Source organism: Coffea arabica, chromosome 1e, assembly GCF_036785885.1.
Source record: "Coffea arabica cultivar ET-39 chromosome 1e, Coffea Arabica ET-39 HiFi, whole genome shotgun sequence".
NCBI classification, from domain to species: domain Eukaryota; kingdom Viridiplantae; phylum Streptophyta; class Magnoliopsida; order Gentianales; family Rubiaceae; genus Coffea; species Coffea arabica.
The window spans coordinates 12,191,101-12,210,810 of record NC_092311.1 but is presented as its reverse complement, the minus strand read 5'-3'; the positions used below and the strand labels follow the sequence as shown (position 1 = coordinate 12,210,810).

General features: G+C 37.0%; 4 protein-coding genes and 1 long non-coding RNA gene across 8 annotated transcripts; 2 read left to right on the top strand and 3 right to left on the bottom strand.

The window, feature by feature from the left end:
• Positions 1-477: 477 nt before the first annotated feature.
• On the bottom strand, positions 478-8,919 carry LOC113701248 (dehydrogenase FPY6). Of its 2 annotated transcripts, XM_027221809.2 has the most exons (12): positions 8,460-8,919; positions 7,960-8,100; positions 6,977-7,025; positions 6,719-6,736; positions 4,799-4,914; positions 4,603-4,716; positions 4,200-4,250; positions 2,840-2,928; positions 2,706-2,766; positions 2,500-2,577; positions 2,247-2,357; positions 478-898 (listed from the first exon to the last, which is right to left on the bottom strand). In XM_027221809.2, the coding sequence occupies exons 1-12, from the start codon at positions 8,580-8,582 to the stop codon at positions 770-772; spliced, it is 1,080 nt and encodes a 359-aa protein (XP_027077610.1). In that variant the 5' UTR covers positions 8,583-8,919; the 3' UTR covers positions 478-769. The 2 variants fall into 2 exon arrangements, with proteins under 2 accessions (XP_027077610.1, XP_071909549.1); XM_072053448.1 differs by lacking the exon at positions 6,719-6,736 and having other exon boundaries at positions 637-898; positions 8,460-8,731.
• A 127-nt stretch (positions 8,920-9,046) lies between these two features.
• On the top strand, positions 9,047-12,025 carry LOC140008612 (uncharacterized). Of its 2 annotated transcripts, XM_072053442.1 has the most exons (3): positions 9,047-9,416; positions 10,524-10,615; positions 11,241-12,025. In XM_072053442.1, exon 3 carries the CDS (start codon positions 11,305-11,307, stop codon positions 11,818-11,820), a length of 516 nt encoding a protein of 171 aa, XP_071909543.1. In that variant the 5' UTR covers positions 9,047-9,416; positions 10,524-10,615; positions 11,241-11,304; the 3' UTR covers positions 11,821-12,025. The 2 variants fall into 2 exon arrangements, with proteins under 2 accessions (XP_071909543.1, XP_071909538.1); XM_072053437.1 differs by having other exon boundaries at positions 9,047-10,615.
• Positions 12,026-13,072: 1,047 nt separating this feature from the next.
• Positions 13,073-13,615, top strand: LOC113692121 (uncharacterized). Its single transcript, XM_027210489.2, has 2 exons — positions 13,073-13,181; positions 13,281-13,615. Exons 1-2 carry the CDS (start codon positions 13,073-13,075, stop codon positions 13,613-13,615), a joined length of 444 nt encoding a protein of 147 aa, XP_027066290.2.
• An 821-nt stretch (positions 13,616-14,436) lies between these two features.
• LOC140016143 (uncharacterized) lies at positions 14,437-14,968 on the bottom strand. The gene is made up of 2 exons (XM_072069483.1): positions 14,794-14,968; positions 14,437-14,693 (listed from the first exon to the last, which is right to left on the bottom strand). The coding sequence occupies exons 1-2, from the start codon at positions 14,966-14,968 to the stop codon at positions 14,437-14,439; spliced, it is 432 nt and encodes a 143-aa protein (XP_071925584.1).
• Positions 14,969-15,947: 979 nt separating this feature from the next.
• On the bottom strand, positions 15,948-18,948 carry LOC140021309 (uncharacterized). 2 transcript variants are annotated; one of them, XR_011825131.1, is made up of 4 exons: positions 18,575-18,948; positions 17,535-17,643; positions 17,372-17,463; positions 15,948-17,272 (listed from the first exon to the last, which is right to left on the bottom strand). It is a non-coding gene; the product is annotated as an uncharacterized lncRNA (long non-coding RNA). The 2 variants fall into 2 exon arrangements; XR_011825130.1 differs by having other exon boundaries at positions 15,948-17,463.
• Positions 18,949-19,710: the final 762 nt, after the last annotated feature.

Sequence of the window (19,710 nt, the reverse complement as noted above, 5' to 3'; positions counted from 1 at the left end):
CCTAAAAGAAAGGTCTCATAAGCACTAAATAACAACAATTAGTTAGGTACAAAGAGAATGATGCAGTGACTTCAGATATCACGATACTCCAATTAGGAAAACCAGGGGGTTACAAGATATAACGTGACAGAGGATAAAGATGGCAGCTCCAATATCAGATTCTATCTAAATAGAGTTCTTAATTAGTCATTCCACTTCATTCAGTTAAAGAATAACTCTTCAACAATCTTCAACAATTATCATGCCTTGTGCCACAACTAAATGACAAGTCCTGATTGTAAATGTCAAAGCTAAATTTAGGGAGAAGATTCTACTTTGGACCAGAGGTTTGTTTTCAGACAAAATATTCTCTTTGCATCTTTCAGTCAAGCCACTTAAGTAACTGTACCAATTTATGCAACTCAATCCCTAGCAGAATAAATTTGCTTATGAATGTCACAGAAGTTGCAGTTCCTAAAACTCCACAAAACTCTCCAATGATGTAACTTATCAAGAAGTTGCTCCATTTACGGTCCAAATAATATGCAATAAGGACAGAATCTGCAAACAGCGAACGAGTAACATGCCTTTCCTTATAAGGTGACTAGCCACTAAGACATTGTAAGTCTTACATGTACAAGTACATGCATGTTCAAATTGTGTATCTATAGGTAAAGAGAGAGATTCCAGACTCAGACTAGTTTTATTCTTAATATGCGCTCTGTTCCTAGCTGGAGGATCTTAATGGAACTCAATGCTATAGTGGGACAGGTGAATCAACAATTTGAATCTAAAATCTCTTCACTTGTACAGGAGCGCCTTGCCTCTTTCCAGATTCAAGCATTGCATCCAAAACAGCAACATCCCTGACACCTTCCACAAATGACAAGCGGCGTTCCACTTCATAGCTACTATCCTTCTGCAACAATCAAAAGGATTGTACATTACACATGAATTATACCGTTCACTAATTTACATTAAAATACACATAAATCTTGCTTGTGAGAGAGAGTACAAGCACGACAAAGGGGTAAATGTCTCCTAAATATTGATTATAACTCCACCAAGAATTAGACATAAGTGTTTTATCCTCCACAAATTGAATCAAAGGTGCCCAACCAATAAAATCTTTAAGATACCATAGCTGAGAGAGTAGCTGCCCGCAGTTTAAGTTTGAATTATTAATAACTTCCAAGCATCAAGTTAAATCTAAGTATTATGAACCTTAAGACAAAAAATTTTGTAAGTAAAGTGAATACTTTTGTTCAACGTTGTAGAAAATTTTCTACTTTCATGAGCCACTGCAGGTGGTTATGAAGCAGGCAGGGGAATAAAATTATTGAAGAAGGTTAAGGCACTGGAGAAGTAAGGTTAAAAACTATTTGTGCACATTGCTCACAAATGACTCAAAAATGTTTTAGAAGTACACTTAAGAATAATTAAAAGGGCAGTTTCAGTACACTGTTGTAGTGACCACATAAAAATTGAAGATAGCAGAAGTCATTCATCCTAAGATTTAACAATAGAGGAGGTGCAGGGTTAACAATTCACAAACTAGAGGGAGAAATTAGACTTTGCCAACAGCTAGAGGCAACACATAACATGATATCCATTGCACATTCAATAAAGCTGTGGCCAAGGAAAAAGCAAGTGCTAAGTGGCTTCCTGCAATTTAAGTTTGAAATGTTGATAATGGACAAGAATCAAGTTTTATCAAAGCATTATACTCCATAGGACAAAAAAGTTTGTTAAGTGCATAGGTTAATATTATTGTTTAATGTTGTAGAAACCTTCCTACTCCCATGAGCTGCAGCAGTTGTTGGTGAAGAGGGCTGGGGGACGGATCTTGAAGAAGGTTGAGGCACAGGAAAGGTGGTATTGGTTGAAAACCACTTTACATGTTCTAGTGATTGCTCAAAAATATTTAAAAACGACACTTGAGAATAGTTTATAAGGCAATATTTAGAAAACTATAGCTATGTCCACATAAAATTCAATAAAAACAGAAGTCATTCATCTTAAGTTTGAAAAAAGCAAAGGGGTTGATGATGTTTCGCAAACTAGAGGGAGAAATTAGACTTTTCCAACAATTAGAGACAATGACATAACATTTTACCCAGAAAAGGAAAAGATCGTCAAACAACGTTGTCGAGCTATGTGACACATTGGGACAAATAATTCAAATGATACACTACGATTAAGAACATAGAATTACTTCAGCAAAAAATTTACATAATATCGAGTAAAAGTTTAACTATTTGAGTTACCTTTAGAGTAGCCTGAGAAATTTCGGACAGGAAAGCCTTTAGTTCTTCAGTAACCCCACTAAATGGGTGGAAGAAGCTCTTATTCTGCCCATTAGCGAGGTAAAGAGTAACCTGCCACATTATCAAGAAACTGAAATGGCAAAGCTGGGAAAGCTTGCAGTGCTTTTGAAATTATACCTAAAGAAAATAAGAAGCTGACATCCTAGGTCTTAGGAATTTTGATAGTACAAGATATCAAGAAGCCATTGATTACCAAGTACCCATGCTTTCCATCTTGGTTACCCCTCTCAATTTGAAGTGTTCCATTTAGACCCACAACTCGCCAGAGTATCTAATGAAAAATGGCATAACTATTGCATTAGATACAGTAAAAAAATCAAGGTATTCTGTAGACAAAGAACTTATTCAAACAAAATGAGTGGAAAATGAGTGATTTAGAGGCATATATTTACTGCATGCCTTTGGTGATCTCGATGATACCACCAGCACGAAAACTCCAGTGCAGCCATTCTCCAGTTGACTAAAGAGACAAGAATTCCCAATCAGCTATTATTCCATCACTACTGTCATCAAATTATGCTTGAGAAACTTACAACGTAGATGAGATGTTATCAGGGGGAGGCAAAGTCAAATCTACATGAGAAGTCAAGGCTGACACCGAGGACACCTCACATCCAACAAGCTGCTCATTCAGAAAGCAGAAATCAAATTAAAGCATACACCTATAAGCAATACTTTGTAGCATAGAAAATGATTTGTTGCAACTTATGCTTGAGTACCTTGTGGAACTATTTAGGCAGATAAAGTAACAAATATTGCATCACGAAGCATGTAACTATTGTGGGTAAGAACTTGATTTATTTTTAAAAGATGCATTATAGGTTGCAGTTTTAGTCTGTTCCTCTTCCTTTCCTACTTGAACAGCAATTTATTTTTAAATGATGCATTATAGGTTGTAAGAGAATTGTGCTGTGAGTTAATGGAAATATATTTAGAAAAATTTTAGTGGAAAAATAAAAGACACCATATTAACAGGATAATCATTGACAATGATTCCAGAAACAGACCCAAAGCACCCTGCAGGTTTACAGTAACATTTTTACTGCTGCTACAATTTCAAAAGAAGAAAAGGTAACAAGTAGAAGTCTCTCAGAAATGCAATAAACAGCTGTCTGTATATGAATTCACTGCAATAATTAAAATTTCAATTGTACCTTTGTACATCCTATAGGTTATCAAGCTATCTAAATCTAAAGCACCGAATCCAAGACAAAGTCAAAGTTCCTGTCAAGTGTGAAAGGAACTATAACAAGCAAATATAAAGGTTTATTTTTTTGTCGAGAATCATTTTCATTTCCCCAGTGTGAGTGCGATTCTTAATCCTAATCCAAATAATTGGTCTCCATTAAGAAATCTATTAGGTTATTATCTACGAGTTCACTGACCATGCAGAAATTATGTTCTTGACTATAGCAACATTTAAGACCGGCTCTTCTCTGCCAAAGTACTGATACCTATTGCAGTAATTTCTGTAGCTGAGTATTTATGGGAGAACCAGATAGAAGAATTTCAAATGGGGAATCCTGCTTCATATTACCTCAAACCAACCACCTTCCGACTTTCTTTACTCTTTGTACTTATTCTTTCCTAAAGTACTCAGATAACAGCTCCTTTATTATCCAGAAAAAAACTATTACAATTTGGAAAACATGGTTGAGTTTTAAAGTTAACCTAGTTTCTTTTCCAGAAATGTCAAGTACAACTGATGGATTATTTAAAACCCTTGATAGATTTAAGAGTTAGAGAACTTAATTTGTTAAATATAAAATGGAGAGAGAAAAAGTGATAATCAACAACTCCAGTGCATCACATTGGAATTCTAAAGTGCATAATGCTAGACATACAAGGAAATTAGATCAACAATGGTTCCTCAGAGTGAAAAAATCAACTTACCATCCTCAATCCTGCGACAAAATGAACCCCCATGTCAAGAATGAAACCACCCTGCCAGAATGTAAATAAAGCAGCAAGTAGAAAACAAGTCAAATCAACAAAAGCTTCATCCCATGCCATATGAAATTGTCTAAATAAATCATCTCTAGCCAGTAATCATCAGCAGACAAGAACTTAAAATAGATTATGCAGATACGTGATAGTTCTGAATTCACAAAGGACCAGACTGGCTAGAGTTAAACCAATTTTAGGACAGGAGTATTTTTGTGTATTTAAATTGCTTATACGTGTCAATAAAACATCGAGCAAGACAATGTTCTTCCATGAATCAGTATACCAAACAAAGGAATGGTTATTCATAACCTGAAGGCACAGGGATAAGATTGGCTAAAAACATACTTACAGTGAAGTTGCGTCTCCAAGAACTTGAGAAGTACGGATTTGAGCTAGTCATTGATCCTTCAATAATAACTTGGATACTCATCACATCTCCAACTTCAGCCATTAGCTTTTTGCTCTACAATAACAAATAAAAATTACCATTTATTTACGAAAGATGCGAAATAAAAAATGGAGTCCAGTATGCAAAAAAGAACAACCTCCTCAAAAGCTGGTTCAAAACGATAATTTTCTGCAACTGCCCAAACAGGTTGAAAAGGCAAGTGGGTCCGCAAAGAATGGTAGGAGGACAGTGCAGCTTCCGCTTCATCAATGGCTACATAAATATGGATATGTCAAGTTTATATGAAATGAATATCATGGTTATAAATCTTAGTAAAATGCCAGAAATGGTACAGCAACTAAGCGATGAGTGGGTCAGATGCACTATTTACAAAAAGACTCTCTACTGCCTGTTTATTTAGCTTGGAATGAATTAAGGACAAAATTGACAAATATGCAGTAATATTCCATTCATTGATAACAAGCCCTTCGGGAACTTCCAAACAACCAACTGAATATAGTTTCCTGACTTAGCAACCTTCACTCTAGCTGTGAAGCAGCCAACTGTAACGAGAAAAAATAACAAAAGCCTGCGGAAGGGGGGAGGGTTGGGTTGCGTGGTAAGGGGGTAGGGATTGTAAGTAGGAGGTCCTAGGTTCAAGACCTCCCACTTAGAAGCCTGTGGAACAATCAAGAGTTGGCCCATATCGCTTCCTTTTTTCTTTTTATATCACAGCAAGTACTGCTTCTTGCTTGTGGAAGGGGGAACTTCATTAAAAGGTTCTCTTGAGAAAGGACTCCATTACAAGTTTTGCAACTGCATATTCTGGCAACTTGTGCTTTTTCCTTGGACTTGTTCAAGATGTAAAATATATAGTTGATATTTGAAACATGGAAATGCAATCTACAGAGTGATACATTGACATATGGACGTAGTCGATAATTACCTTTTCCACACTCTCAATAATTTCTTTTATTTTAGCTGGCCATCTCACTGACTCCATGAACTATTTCCAAAGGTTAGACATGGAGGGTAGTTCTAAACTTTATGAATTATGGCATCACCAATACATCCATCCATCTGTTCCAGGCTTTGGATGGCAAATTCAAGGGTACAATGGCAGCCATTTTTTCTTCACAAAGTTTGAATAGTTGGATACAATGTTTTCCTTTTGACATTTTATGGTTTGAAAAGGAATTTACCTATAGAGATAGTATCAAAACCAAATGTGGGACTTGAATCCCATATGGCGCTAGATGACATCATTTATTAAGACAATGAAGGAGATACAACAGAAACAACCAAGTGGCTGCCAGATATGACTAGCTTCCCCTTCCATGCAGACAGGGTGACTCGCCATTTGCGTAATATAGATACTTTATGTAGCATTCGCTTAGGCTGCTGAACTGAATCAGCAAGAACGATGGTTGTTGATGAAAGAGAAGTGTTTGAAGTAGATGTATAAATAAGATGTACTACAGAAAAGGGGGAAAATGGATCTAGAAATATAAATGCTGCCATAAAAATTTCAGTTACAGAAATTCCCTAAGATGACTCCATTACCCATCTGCAAAGGCTAAGGAGTTCTGTGCCGATCTGTTCTTCAGCCGTTTAAGACATCACAAGAGCAAGTAGAAGAAACTAGAATAGATACTTCCAACTCCACGCAAAGTGTAAGAGAGCCCAAGAAGTTTTTATTATTGGCCTGATAGGCTGACAACCTAAAATATTATCTTAAGTGTGAGTTTACTCTTAGGTGGAGAATAGAAGATATTCCTCAGTTCAGATAGTGAGAGTATCATAATTGTACTAATCTTTGTGCCAAATGGTTGTCTAGAACAAGATGTTGTGTGCTTATACCAATTTTGCTCTCTAGAACTCTTTGTTATCTACGTATTAGCTAAAACAGATAAGATTATGCAGTTTCATATTGCTATAGATGCTGGTATGGAATATATAACATTTTCACTTAAAGATCATGAGCAACACTTTTTATATTGTCAACTTTCAAGAGGTAAAGTGCAACAGAATTTGCAGAACGAAAGAGATATATGCTTTTAGATACTGTTCTACTTACAAGCTGTAGCTGGTTTCTCTTCAGCACCAACATTTTTCCAAGCAATAAAATGTGCATGAAAAGAACATCCCCTTGTCAGTTGATTGAACAAGACTAGAAAATCTATTATTCTGTACAAAAGTTAACAGTAGATGGAATAAAATTCAAGACATAAGTACACTATTATGGTGTTTATAATTGTAATACAAAAGCTTCATAATGTCTATATATTAAGAAAAGAAAAAATGCCTGCTGAGATAGAATTCAACTTGAAACTACCTTGAAGGACATGCTTTCCTTCTTTCAGCAGCCTCAATGACATATCCACCTGCATGAGTTAATTTACATGGATAAACGAAAGGCATTTAGTAGCATGACACCATGAACTGCAGTAATAAAATAGCGCAGATTAGTTTTATATGAAGTACATGTTTAAAGTTTCTGGTCATCAATTCCAAACACCAATTACAGATTATTGCTGTGGTTTTTACAAAGTTTGACACCCAAATAGGGAACAAGAGTTCTCATCCATGATAGTAATATCGCTAATTAACAATAAGACCCATATTACACGCTATTAAATTAACGAAAAGCTGCAGTGGGTTGTGAAACAAAGTTGGTGAATTTTTAGAATCTAACATGTCAAATTTCAATGGGTTTTGAACTGCCAACATATTATGTTGAAGATTCTTGTTGACTTTTCTGTTCAACTGACCTTTTTAAATCAATACCTTACATTCATTTGTTATTAAATGAGAGCATTTGCAGACCAACGAAATCCGTGTAAAATGTGAACATTTTATTGGTTTACAAAGAATGTACATAAGTTTTCCATAGAGTAAATTTTACTTCATGAGTAAACACATAAAATGAAAACTACAAAACAATAAATGGAACTATCTTGTCTCTACCTTCAAATTCAGACAACAGCAAGACAAACTTTGTTTAAGACAGGTAGACTTTAACATACTTATAGCTAACTAAGCAAAATTCTTTATTCCAAAAAACAAACAAGCTACATTCTTTACTCTTGGGGAGCGGGAGAAATAGCTATCAAATATCTGCAACAATACGCCAGACAATCACAACAACACAAATGCTACCTAAATCAAAACTACGATCAGAGGGATGCAAACATAAAAAACATGGCAAAATTAGAAAATGTCAAATAAAAATTATAGTAGTACCATTTTCCGGTACCTAACACCCCAAATACCTATTTTTATTGACAAATAATTTATATAGGGAACATTCAAATTTACCTGAATCTGGCCAGCCAGAACTACAGCAACACCAATAATGGAACTGTCCTTGATTATCTCATCAAGTCCCCCATCACCCCACTTACATTCCACTTCCGGGAAAAACTTTCTAGCAACCTCAACAGCATCTCTAGCTGATTCCTGCAAGAATTTCTCAGTCAAAATCCCGATGCAAGTTCCCAAAACTGAAAAAAAAAAAACAATATTGCAAATATATAAAACTTTCCTCAAATCACATTTGCAAGAAACACAATTACAAAACGCTTCCATCACAAACCTCCAAGAATTTGCAACGAAATAGATTTAATGCGTGAAACAAGAAAATCCCTTTTGCTATTTCATCCCAAAGTTAAATTGAAAAGTAAATCCAAGGAAAAAAAAGGAAACTTTCCACTAAATTCTTCCCTTCTCAACGACCATTTTCCTCCCTTTTCTTTCAAGAAAATGCATGATAACAATTACCAGTAACGAAAGAAAAAGAAGACGAAATCTTAAAGAACCTCAGACCGACTCCAAATAGCTTTGAGTACAAAGAGATTAGAGATTTCAGCTAATCTGGGAATGTATTGAGTTTTAACAAAAATCCCAGCTCCAATGATGGCTATATTGGGTTGCTGAGCCATTCTTTGGAAGAATCTTGTGATCTTCTACTACTAGAGTGCTAGTAGTCCGATTCAAGTTTTAGCGTAGATTGTAGAAAAGCTGAAGAGGAGGATTCAAATCATCTAATGTAATGTAAAGATTACGCCGCAGTAGAGGATAAGTCGTGTTTCAACTGGATTGAAGTTGGAAAAGTCTCGTGTGTTACAGGCTGCTTTTTGGGTTCATTTCAAAGATGTCTCGTGTGTGACATCTTTTTGGGCTCATATTTTAAAGATGCACGCTTGAATTATTGGGATGTTTTTCAAAAAATTTACTGTTTATTTTTTGGAAAACAGTAAATGTTGTTTGGATTGCTATCATTCACAAACAAATAGCTCCGTTTGGATTTGTAATTTTTTCCAAAAACTATTCTTGTCTTTCTGCGACACAAATACTGTGAACCAATAACAATTTAGTGCACAATGAAACTGAGGCAGACCTACGTCGTTTGCACGAAGTCCAATTGTGTTGTATTTGACAGCACTGACTACTCAACCCTAAAACACAACCCATTCCCAATTGAGACAGAACGCCGCTTTAATCCAAACTCTGTTTTTCTCTCCTTCTACTATTGGAGATCTAAAGAAAGCTCTTCGACTAAGTTGTGCCTTTCCGCCGCTCCTCACGTGTTTTTATACATTTGGCGTGCCGACTCGTTGCAAGAGTTCGAGAGGCATCAAGGAACTCCTCACCCATTTGCGATTCTGTCAACCGACCCACTCCTGTCGTTTGCTAATTTCGGTTCGACATCACACTGACAGATAACTGGAGTACGATAGAATTCTCATTCCTTACCCATCGAATTTGCTTTTGTGGTAAGTCTCCCCTTTGTTTACTGGATTGCAAATAGTTCCATAGGTTTTCATTTTTTTTTCTTTTCCGTTAAAGAAACGATTTAAATTACAATTGACCTTTGCTATTTTTAGGGTATAATCTACTCTACTATTAAATATGAGAGCAATTCATCCAGGTTGTTTGTTGCTTCTTAGCAGAAATTCAACACCCCACCTGTTTGTTTGCTGATACTTAACTTGCTACCCAAAAAAACGAATTTACTTCTATCATGTGTTTCCCCCTTTTTTATCTTACTTTGAAAATGTAAATTATGTGCTTTTACGCTTAATGTCTCTCATACTTTGCATTGGAGATTTTATTGTTCTGGTTGGCAGTGGCTTTTCATCTTGGGGTTGTGCTGTCAAGTGCCAATGGTTTGCCAGTAAGCTGTGTCGTTAATCGGCTAGCAAATGATTGCGTAGACGATAATGCATCCTGAATTTTTAAGGTCCTAGTTAGTCTCAATTCCGACTTGTTCCCCAGGGAACAGTTAAAACCCAACTGTTACTGATTAAATCCTTGATCAAGCACATCATTGACTGCTTGGTTACTTTAGCGGCTTATTGAATCTCAATCAATTAGTGCAAAATACTTCAGCTCAGTCATTATTGAAGTTGATTCAACAAAACAAGTAAGAAATATTTCTATGGCTGCAGATTCTGCAAAATCATAGTACCATGGTATGTTGAATATTAGTAGTTGGATAGGAGGTGGATTTGTAACTCGAGTTAGAGCTTTCTACTATGATTTTTCATATCACACACAAGGATTTTGTCTTGCCTTGTTTAATTGCAAAGTGAACTCATGTTGCCATAATATTCTTCTACTATTGTGTTTTTTCCTCAATGTCACTGGCTAATGCTATTTAAGGCATGTAATTTTTTTTCCAACTTCTGATACACGTTGTAGGCTGTCTAAATTCATACTTCGTGGGGTGCTAAAAAACAGGTTGATCTGACTTGTATGATTGCCGTCATTTAAGGCTACATGCCCCCTATTACTCGCCGTGCTGTCAAAGATATATTTGTTTAGTTCCCCTTTGTTCAATGTCTTGCCTACAGACAGTAATTTTTTCCTTATCAAACCAGCATTGAAATAGAATAGCATTCAGACTACTCGTTCATCCATTTCTGCTTAGGGGGAAAACGATTTGAAGCAACGCATTTCTAACAACTACAAGGTAATTCTTGTTCCTCCTCCTGTTTGGTTATTATTAAGTATGTCCTCTCTGTATCTTGAATAATCATGCCTGTCAATGCATTTCTTTGTTTGTTTCTGGATTTGTTTATGAGTTAATTAAGATAAGAAAACAAAGGCGCGGATGTTCAGAGCGTGTGCATTTCTTTAGGGAGTACGAAATTTCCTTTGCCCAGCACCTTGTCAACATGCATAGAGCTAATGAAATTAGGGACAATAATATTTCTAACTATGTGGTTCCTGAAATACAACGGCGGTTGAATGGCCAATATGGCACCTCCTTCACAAGCGATAGTATAAGAGGCAAATACTATGCAATGCGAGAGTTAACCAAACTGTACATTTCTTTCAAGAGGCAGGAAACGGGATTGGATTGGGATAGCCAGAAGTTTACATTCCTTATGGACGATAACAAGTGAGCCGAGATAAAGCAGATATAACTATTTTAATAAAGAATAGATCTGGCTGCACATTTTTTTTCCTATTCTGGGGTAATTCATTAACTCCCTTTTGGCTGTGTTTTTTGTACAAAATGAACCCAAAATTTTTAAAATTTCAAAATGACTGCTTAGTCTATCATTTACTTGAGGAAGTATTTGTCAATCAAGGCGCAACGGGAGACTTCACCTCTGGCTTCGAAAACAACCCCCGCATTCAGTCGAGGAGCAAGAGATGGAGACTGCTGCACAATGTGTACGAGGAAAGCCCAGGTTGGACCATGCGGACTGCGATGCTGATGTACAAGTATTAGGGGCAAATGAAGAGAAAGGGAAGAAGGGTAAAGGAAAGCGAAAGTCTGGTAACGCATCAAGCGGTAGTCTTATGTCTACCGCCTCTGGTTCAATGACTGGTAGATACTTTAGGGCTCTTGACACCATTGAGTCGCTTGTTAGTCGAAAGAAGAGTAGCAGCATGAGTGTGTTAGTAAGCTCTTCGACCAAGCATCGTTCTGGCCGAGATGGATCGAAGAAATCGGAGTACAATGTTGTCATTGCTCAACTTCGGGGATTAGAGAACGTGACCTACGTAGCCAAAATGTCCGCTGTTGAAATATTGAAGGACCCTCAAGAGCTGGCTATTTGGAATTTAGCTGGATCAGACGTCGACCGCATCACCTTTATGAAGCATCGAGGCTATCTCCCGCCAGAACATGGCACTCAGAAGCCCCCTCCCCCACCGCCGTTATAGTCGTTTGTGCATCGGGAGCACTTTTTTAAAGCTGGCCGTCGTTGCCTTTGTTTGTTTATGTTTGAGACCGTTAGTTGTAGCATTTGCTACCGGAACTGTAAGTGTTTTTTCTTGGTCTGTCATTTGTTTATTTAAATTCACTGCGCTTTGTGGCCATGACTTTGTTGAGTATTTTATAATTCTTATATTTCAGACAAGTTAACTATGAGTTGTCATAATGTTTGTGGCCAAATCAGCAGTTGCTCTAGTATGTTTGCATATTGCCGGTCAATACTTCTAAACATGGCACTAACTCCATTTGACTTTTATGATACCATTTGCTATTAACACTGGCTTGTTCGTTGGTATTTACAAGGCAATTAATGACTTGACTTTGTAAGAAAATATAATTTCAGATATTAACTATTCCAGGTGTATAACACTTTTTAAGTCTTATGATTTATTTTCCTATTAGTCTTGATTTTGATCTATACTACTGCCATAAACCTTGCAGATTCGCCTTTGACGAAGTTGAACCAAAAACACTTGATGAAAAATGATCATTATGCATACAGTGGGGAAACTTCTGATGAATCGGACGAGAAGGAGCTCCTTTTGATTTTCGCCATGTTTGTTTTTCTAGGATTGGCCTTATTCGACTCGTACCTAAATCCTTTGCAGCGGCGACGAATCCGAGATAGTTCACAGTCAGGTGCTCAATGGATTGTATGCTAATAAACGGCCATCGAAACAGAATATTTGACAACCTTCGCATGAAAACTCCCCTTTTCCTGCAATTATATGACTTGTTGCTTGAGCGGGGCTATTGGGAGCTGCACCCTACACAATGGGTGGGAATTCATGAGTCTGTCGCCATTTGCCTTCTGTGCTTGAGTCATAATAAGCGACATAGGGTGCTAGCCGAGAGATTCCAACATTCTTTCAAAACAGTGGATCGCCATCTACGATGCTGCCTTCAATCTCTCGTTCAATTGGGACGCGACTTGATTAGACCGATAGATTATCACACAATTCATCCAAGAATACAAAACAGTACGCTGTTCTGGCCATGGTTTAAGGTTAGGGATTCAAGATCCTAGTTAGTCATTATGAAAACCTGTTAAATATGTAACACTGGCCCATGTGATTAGGATTGCATTGGAGCTATTGTTGGAACACAGTATCAGCTTGGTGTAGAGTCGAAAATAGGGATTGTTACCGGAACAGGCATGAAGGCTTATCATACAACATTCTAGCCGTGTGTGACCATAATATGAGATTCACTTATGTCAAGGTAGGGTGGGAGGGTAGTGCTCATGATTTTAGGATCTTACGAGATATTTTACTTGATCCTAATTGTGTCTTTCCAATGCGACCAGCAGGTGCGTGAATATTAAATAATAAATCCTTGCCTAATCGAGTTTCTTACAATTAAATTTGAGTTGCCATAACGAACATAACTATCTGTACATGATATGCAGGCAAATATTATGCAGTGGATGCGACATACATAAATATGCCAGGATTTATAGCTCCCTTTAAGGGCGCATGGGGAACCCCACAGGAGCGGGCAGTAAAAGCACTTTTCAATAGACGTCATGCATCGTTAAGAAACATTATAGAATGCACATTTGGTGTCTTGAAAAAGCAATTTTCGATACTGAAGAGGCTTATGCAGAACTATTTGATGGCAACGCAAAATAACATTGTCCTTACTTATTGTGTCTTGCACAACTTCATGCGCGATCATGTTCCTAATAACACATATTTTGTTGAAAAAGAAGCTGATGCAGTATTGGCAGATAATTTAGACTAGGGCAACCAAAATGTTTGGACCACAACCACTCGATATGTCGGCACAAGGAATTGCTGGCTGGAATGAAGATAGAAAAGCAATAGTCGATCACATGTACTATCACCAATATTAGTAGAACCCAATTGATCTCTCTCTCGTGGGACTTTCTAATTATAATAGGGATTGTTGTTGCCTTTGTAATAATTAATGTTTTCACGGACAAATTAAATGGCATGTAGTCTTATGCAACAATCGTTTTGCTTATCTTTAATTGTACCACGAATAAATTATGTATTTTAGTAAGGATATGCAACTAAGATTGATTAAAAATTTAACTGCTATTTTTTAAAAACAACGAATCCAAACATGTTGGCTACATTTGGATTAGCTATTTTTTGGGGTATTTTTCAAAAATTTTACTGTTCATTTTTTGGAAAACAGTAAATGTTGTTTGGATTGCTGTCGTTCCTAAACATATTATTTTTAAAAAATAAACGTATTTGGATTCACTATTTTTGAAAAACAGCAGTTAAATTTTTAATCAATCTTAGTTGCATATCCTTTCTAAAATACTTAATTTGTTCATGGTACAATTAAAAATAAGCAAAACGGTGGTTGCACAAAACTACATGTTATTTAATTTGTCTGTGGAAACATTAATTATTACAAAGACAACAACAATCCCCCTTCTAGTTTGAAAGCCCCACGAGAGAGAGATCAATTGGGCTCTACTAATATTGGTGATAGTACATGTGATCGGCTATTGCTCTTCTATCTGTATTCCAGCCAGCAATTCCTTGTGTCGACATATCAAGTGGTTGTGGTTCAAACATTTGGTTGTCTTAGTCTAAATTATCTGTCAATACTGCAACAGTTTCTTTTTCAACAAAATATGCGTCATTAGGAACATGATCGCGTATGAAGTTGTGCAAGACATAATAAACAAGGATAATGTTATTTTGTGTTGCCATCAAATAGTTCTGCATGAGCCTCTTTAGTATCGAAAATTGCTTTTTTAAGACATCAAATGCGCGTTTTATAATGTTTCTTAACGATGCATGGCGTCTGTTGAAAAGTGCTTTCACCGCATAATATTTGCCTGCATATCATGTACAGATAGTTATGTTCATTGTGACAACTCAAATTTAGTTGTAAGAAAACTCAATTAGGCCAGGATTTATGATTTAATTTTCACGTACCTGCTGGTGGCATTGGAAATGCACAATTAGGATCAAGTAAAATATCTCGTAAGATCCTAGAATCATGGACACTACCCTCCCACCCTACACTGACATAAGTGAATCTCATATTATGATCACACATGGTTAGAATGTTGTGTGATAAGCCGTCATGCCTGTTCCGGTAATGATCCATGTCTTCGACTCTATACTAAGTTGATACGTGTGTTATATCAATAGCTTTAATGCAATCCTAATCACATGGACCAGTGTTACATATTTAACAGGTTTTCATAATGACTAACTAGGACTTTGAATTCCTAACCTTAAACTATGGCCAGAACAGCGCACTGTTCTGTATTCTTGGATGAATTGTGTGATAATCTATTGTCCTGACCAAGTCGCATCCCAATCGAACAAGAGATCGAAAGCAGCGTTGTAGATGGCGATCCACTGTCTCGGAATAATGTTGAAATCTCTCGACTAGCACCCTATATCGCTCATTATGGTTCAAGCACAAAAGGCAAATGGCGACAGACTCATGCATTCCTACCTGCTGTGTAGGCTGCGACTCCCAATAGCCCCGTTCAAGGAATAAGTCACGTAATTGTAGGAAAAGAGGAGTTTTCATGCGAAGGTTGTCGAATATTCTATCTCGATGGCCATTTATTAGCTCAACAACCCATTGAACACCTGACCGTGAACCATCTCGAATTCGTCGCCGCTGCAAAAGGTTTAGGTATGGGTCGAATAAGGTCAATCTTAGAAGAACAAACATGGCGAAGGTCAAAAAGAGCTCCTCCTCGTCCGATTCGTCAGAAGTTTCCCCACCATATGCATAATAATCATTTTCCATCAAGTGTTATTGGTTCAGTTTCGTCAAAGATGAATCTGCAAGGTTTGTGGCAGCAGTATAAATCAAGATCAAGACTAATAGAAAAATAAATCATAAGACTTAAAAAGTGTTATACACGTGAAATAGTTAATATCTGAAATTATATGTTCTTATAAAGGCAAGTCATTAATTGCCTTGTAAATACCAACGAACAAGCCAGTATTAGCAGCAAATGATATCATAAAAGTCAAATGGAGTTAGTGTCATGCTTGGAAGTATTGGCCGGCAATATGCAAACATACTAGAGCAACTGCTGATTTGGCCACAAACATTATGAATAAAACCTGACAACTCATTGTTAACTTGTCTGAAATATAAGAATTATAAAATACTCAACAAAATCATGGCCACAAAGCGTGGTAAATTTAAAGAAACAAATGACAGACCAAGAAAAAACACTCAGAGCTCTGGTAGCAAATGCTACAACCAACGGTCTCAAGCATAAACAAACAAAGGCAACGATGGCTAGCTTTAAAGAAGTGCTCCCAATGCACAAACGACTATAATGGGGGTGGGGAGGGGACTCCTGAGTGCTATGTTCAGGCAGGAGACAGCCTCGACGCTTCATAAAGGTGATGCGATCGGCGTCTGATCCAGCTAAATTCCAAATAGCCAGCTCTTGAGGGTCCTTCAATATTTCAGCAGCGGCTATTTTGGTTACGTAGGCCACATTCTCTAATCCCCAAAGTTGAGCAATGGCAACATTGTACTCCGATTTTTTCGATCCATCTCAGCCAGAACGATGCTTGATCGGAGAGCTTACTGACACACTCATGCTGCTACTCTTCTTTCGACTAACAAGTAATTCAATGGTGTCAAGAGCCCCAAAATATCTATCAGTCACTGAACCGGAGGCAGTAGACATAGGACTACCGCTTGATGCATCACCAGACTTCCGGTTTTCTTTACCCTTCTTCCCTTTCTCTTCATTTGCCCCTTATACTTGTACATCAGTATCGTAGTCAGCATGGTCCAACCTGCCCTTTCCCCATGCACATCATACATCAGTCTCCATCTCTTGCTCCTTGGTTGAAGTACGGGGGTCATTTTTGAAACCAGAGTTGAAGTCTCCCGTTGCACATTGATTGATAAATACTTTTCAAGTAAATGATAGACTAAGCAGTCATTTTAAAATTTTAAAAATTTTGGGTTCACCTTGTACAAAAAACACAGCCAAAAGGGAGTTAACGAATTACCCCAGAATAGGAAAAAAAACGTGCAGCCAGATCTATTCTTTATTAGAATAGTTATACCTACTCCATCTCAACTCACTTGTTATCGTCCATAAGGAATGTAAACTTCTGGCTATTCCAATCCAATCTCATTCCCCGCCTCTTGAAGGAAATGTACAGTTTGGTTAACTCTCGCATTGCATAGTATTTGTCTCTTATACTATCATTTGTAAAGGAGGTACCATATTGGTCGTTCACCCGCCATTGTATTTCGGGAACTACATAGTTAGAAATATTATTGTCCCTAATTTCATTAACTCTATGCATGTTGACAAGGTGCTGGGCAACGGAAATTTCGTGCTCCCTAGAGAAATGCACACGCTCCGAACATCCGTGCCTTTGTTTTTTCATCTTAATTAACCCATAAACAAATCTAGAAACAAACAAAGAAATGCATTAACAGGCATGATTATTCAAGATACAGAGAGGACATAATTAATAATAACAAAACAGTAGGAGGAGCAAGAATTACCTTGTAGTAGTTAGAAATGCATTGCTTCGAATCATTTTCCCCCCAAGCAGAAATGAATGAACGAGTAGTCTGGATGCTATTCAGTTTCAATGCTGGTTTGATAAGAAAAAAAATTACTATCTATAGGCAAGGCATTGAACAAAGGGGAACTAAACAAATATACCTTTGGTAGCACGGCGGGTAATAGGGGGCATGTAGCCTTAAATGGCGGCAACCATACAAGTCAGATCAACTTGTTTTTTAGCACTCCACGAAGTATGAATTTAGACAGCCTACAACGTGTATCAGAAGTTGGAAAAAAAATTACATGCCTTAAATAGCATCAGCCAGTGACATTGAGGAAAAAACACAGTAGTAGAAGAATATTATGGCAACATGAGTTCAGTTTGCAATTAAATAAGGCAAGACAAAATCCTTGTACGTGATATGGAAAACCACAGTAGAAAGCTCTAACTCAAGCTACAAATCCACCTCCTATCCAAATACTAATATTCAACCTGCCATGGTACTATGATTTTGCATAATCTGCAGCCATAGAAATATTTCTTGCTTGTTTTGTTGATTCAAATTCAATACTGGTAACAACTGAGCTGGAGTATTTTGCACTAATTGATTGAGATTCAATAAGCCGCTAAAGTAACCAAGCAGTCAATGATATGCCTGATCAGGGATTTAATCAGTAATAGTTGGGTTTTAATTGTTCCCTGGGGAACAGGTCGGAATTGAGACTAACTAGGACCTTGGAATTCAAGAAACATTATTGTCTGTGCAATCATTTGCTAGCTGATTTACGGCACTGCTTATTGGCAAACCATTGGCACTTGGCAGCACAACCCCAAGATGAGAAGCCACTGCCAACCAGAACAATAAAATCTCCAATGCAAAGTATGAGAAACATTAAGCGTAAAAGCACATAATTTACATTTTCAAAATAAGATAAAAGGGGAAAACATACGACAAAAGTAAATTAGTTTTTTTGGGTAGCAAGCTAAGCATCAGCAAACAAACAGGTGGGGTGTTGAATTTCTACTAAGAAGCAGCAAACAACTTGGATGAATTGCTCTCATGTTTAATAGTAGAGTAGATTATACCCTAAAAATAGCAAAGATCGATTGTAATTTAAACCATTTATTTAATGGAAAGGAAAAAAAAATGAAAGCCTATGGAACTATTTGCAATCCAGTAAACAAAATGGAGACTTACCACAAAAGCAAATTCAATAGGTAAGGAATGAGAATTCCATCGTACTCTGGTTATCTGTCAGTGTGATGTCGAACCGAAATCAGCAAACGATGGGAGTGGGTCGACTGACAGAATCGCAAATGGGTGAGGAGTTCCTTGATGCCTCTCGAACTCTCGCAATGAGTCGGCATGCCAAATGTATGAAAACGTGTGAGGAGCGGGGGAAAGACACAACTCAGTCGGAGAGCTTTCTTTAGATCTCCGACAGTAGAAGGAGAGAAAAGCAGAGTTTAGATTGAAGCGGCTTTCTGTCTCAATTGGGAATAGGTTGTGTTTTAGGGTTGAGTAGTCAGTGCTGCCAAATACAACACAATTGGGACTTTGTGCAAAAACGACGTAGGTCTGCCTCAGTTTCACTGTGCACTAAATTGTTATTGGTTCACAGTATTTGTGTCACACAAAGACAAAAATAGTTTTTGAAAATAATTGCAAATCCAAACGAAGCCGATGTCTCATGTGTAACAGGCTGCTTTTTGGGTTCATTTTTAGGCAAAACAAGGAAACGTGGTATTTATATCTATATGTATAAGCAGGAGAGGTATTAGTGAATGCCTCTTAAATGGCTTCCAAATCTCTCGTACTTTTTTTCTAAAATTTTCAATTATTTTAATATATAAATTCAAAGGTTAATTCCACTTTGTCCCCCCAAACTTTGGACGATTACCTACTTCATTCCCTAAACTTCAAAATGGGACACTTAAGTCCCTAAACTTATAAATACCTCCCACTTAAGTCCCTAAACTTATAAAATGGGACACTTAAATCCCTAAATCCTTATAAAATGAGACACTTCGACCACCAACAGCATTCAGGATTTGTTAACAATTTTCCTTAAGTGGGAGGTATTTATAAGTTTAGGGACTTAAGTGTCCCATTTTGAAGTTTAGCGACTGAAGTGGGTAATCATCCAAAGTTTGGGGGGACAAAGTGGAATTAACCCTAAATTCAATTAAAAAGTTTGAAATAGTGATTTACAATTAATTCTATGACAATTCAAATTAAAAATTTAAAACTTTTTTCCCACTTCAAATGAGTGCTTAATAAATCGTTATAATTTATTTTCAAACTTTAACCCCTTTTTCCTTCCATAAGTAAAG

Coding starts and splice junctions, on each gene's coding strand:
- LOC113692121 (XM_027210489.2), top strand. CDS start 13,073: ATGAGATTCACTTATGTCAAGGTAGGGTGGGAGGGTAGTGCTCATGAT. Junction 13,182..13,280: donor CTTTCCAATGCGACCAGCAG/GTGCGTGAATAT, acceptor CATGATATGCAG/GCAAATATTATGCAGTGGAT.
- LOC140008612 (XM_072053442.1), top strand. CDS start 11,305: ATGGAGACTGCTGCACAATGTGTACGAGGAAAGCCCAGGTTGGACCAT.
- LOC113701248 (XM_027221809.2), bottom strand. CDS start 8,582: ATGGCTCAGCAACCCAATATAGCCATCATTGGAGCTGGGATTTTTGTT. Junction 4,251..4,602: donor CTTGGAGACGCAACTTCACT/GTAAGTATGTTT, acceptor ACATTCTGGCAG/GGTGGTTTCATTCTTGACAT. Junction 2,358..2,499: donor ATGGAAAGCATGGGTACTTG/GTAATCAATGGC, acceptor ATAATGTGGCAG/GTTACTCTTTACCTCGCTAA.
- LOC140016143 (XM_072069483.1), bottom strand. CDS start 14,968: ATGGATCATTACCGGAACAGGCATGACGGCTTATCACACAACATTCTA. Junction 14,694..14,793: donor ATTTCCAATGCCACCAGCAG/GTACGTGAAAAT, acceptor CATGATATGCAG/GCAAATATTATGCGGTGAAA.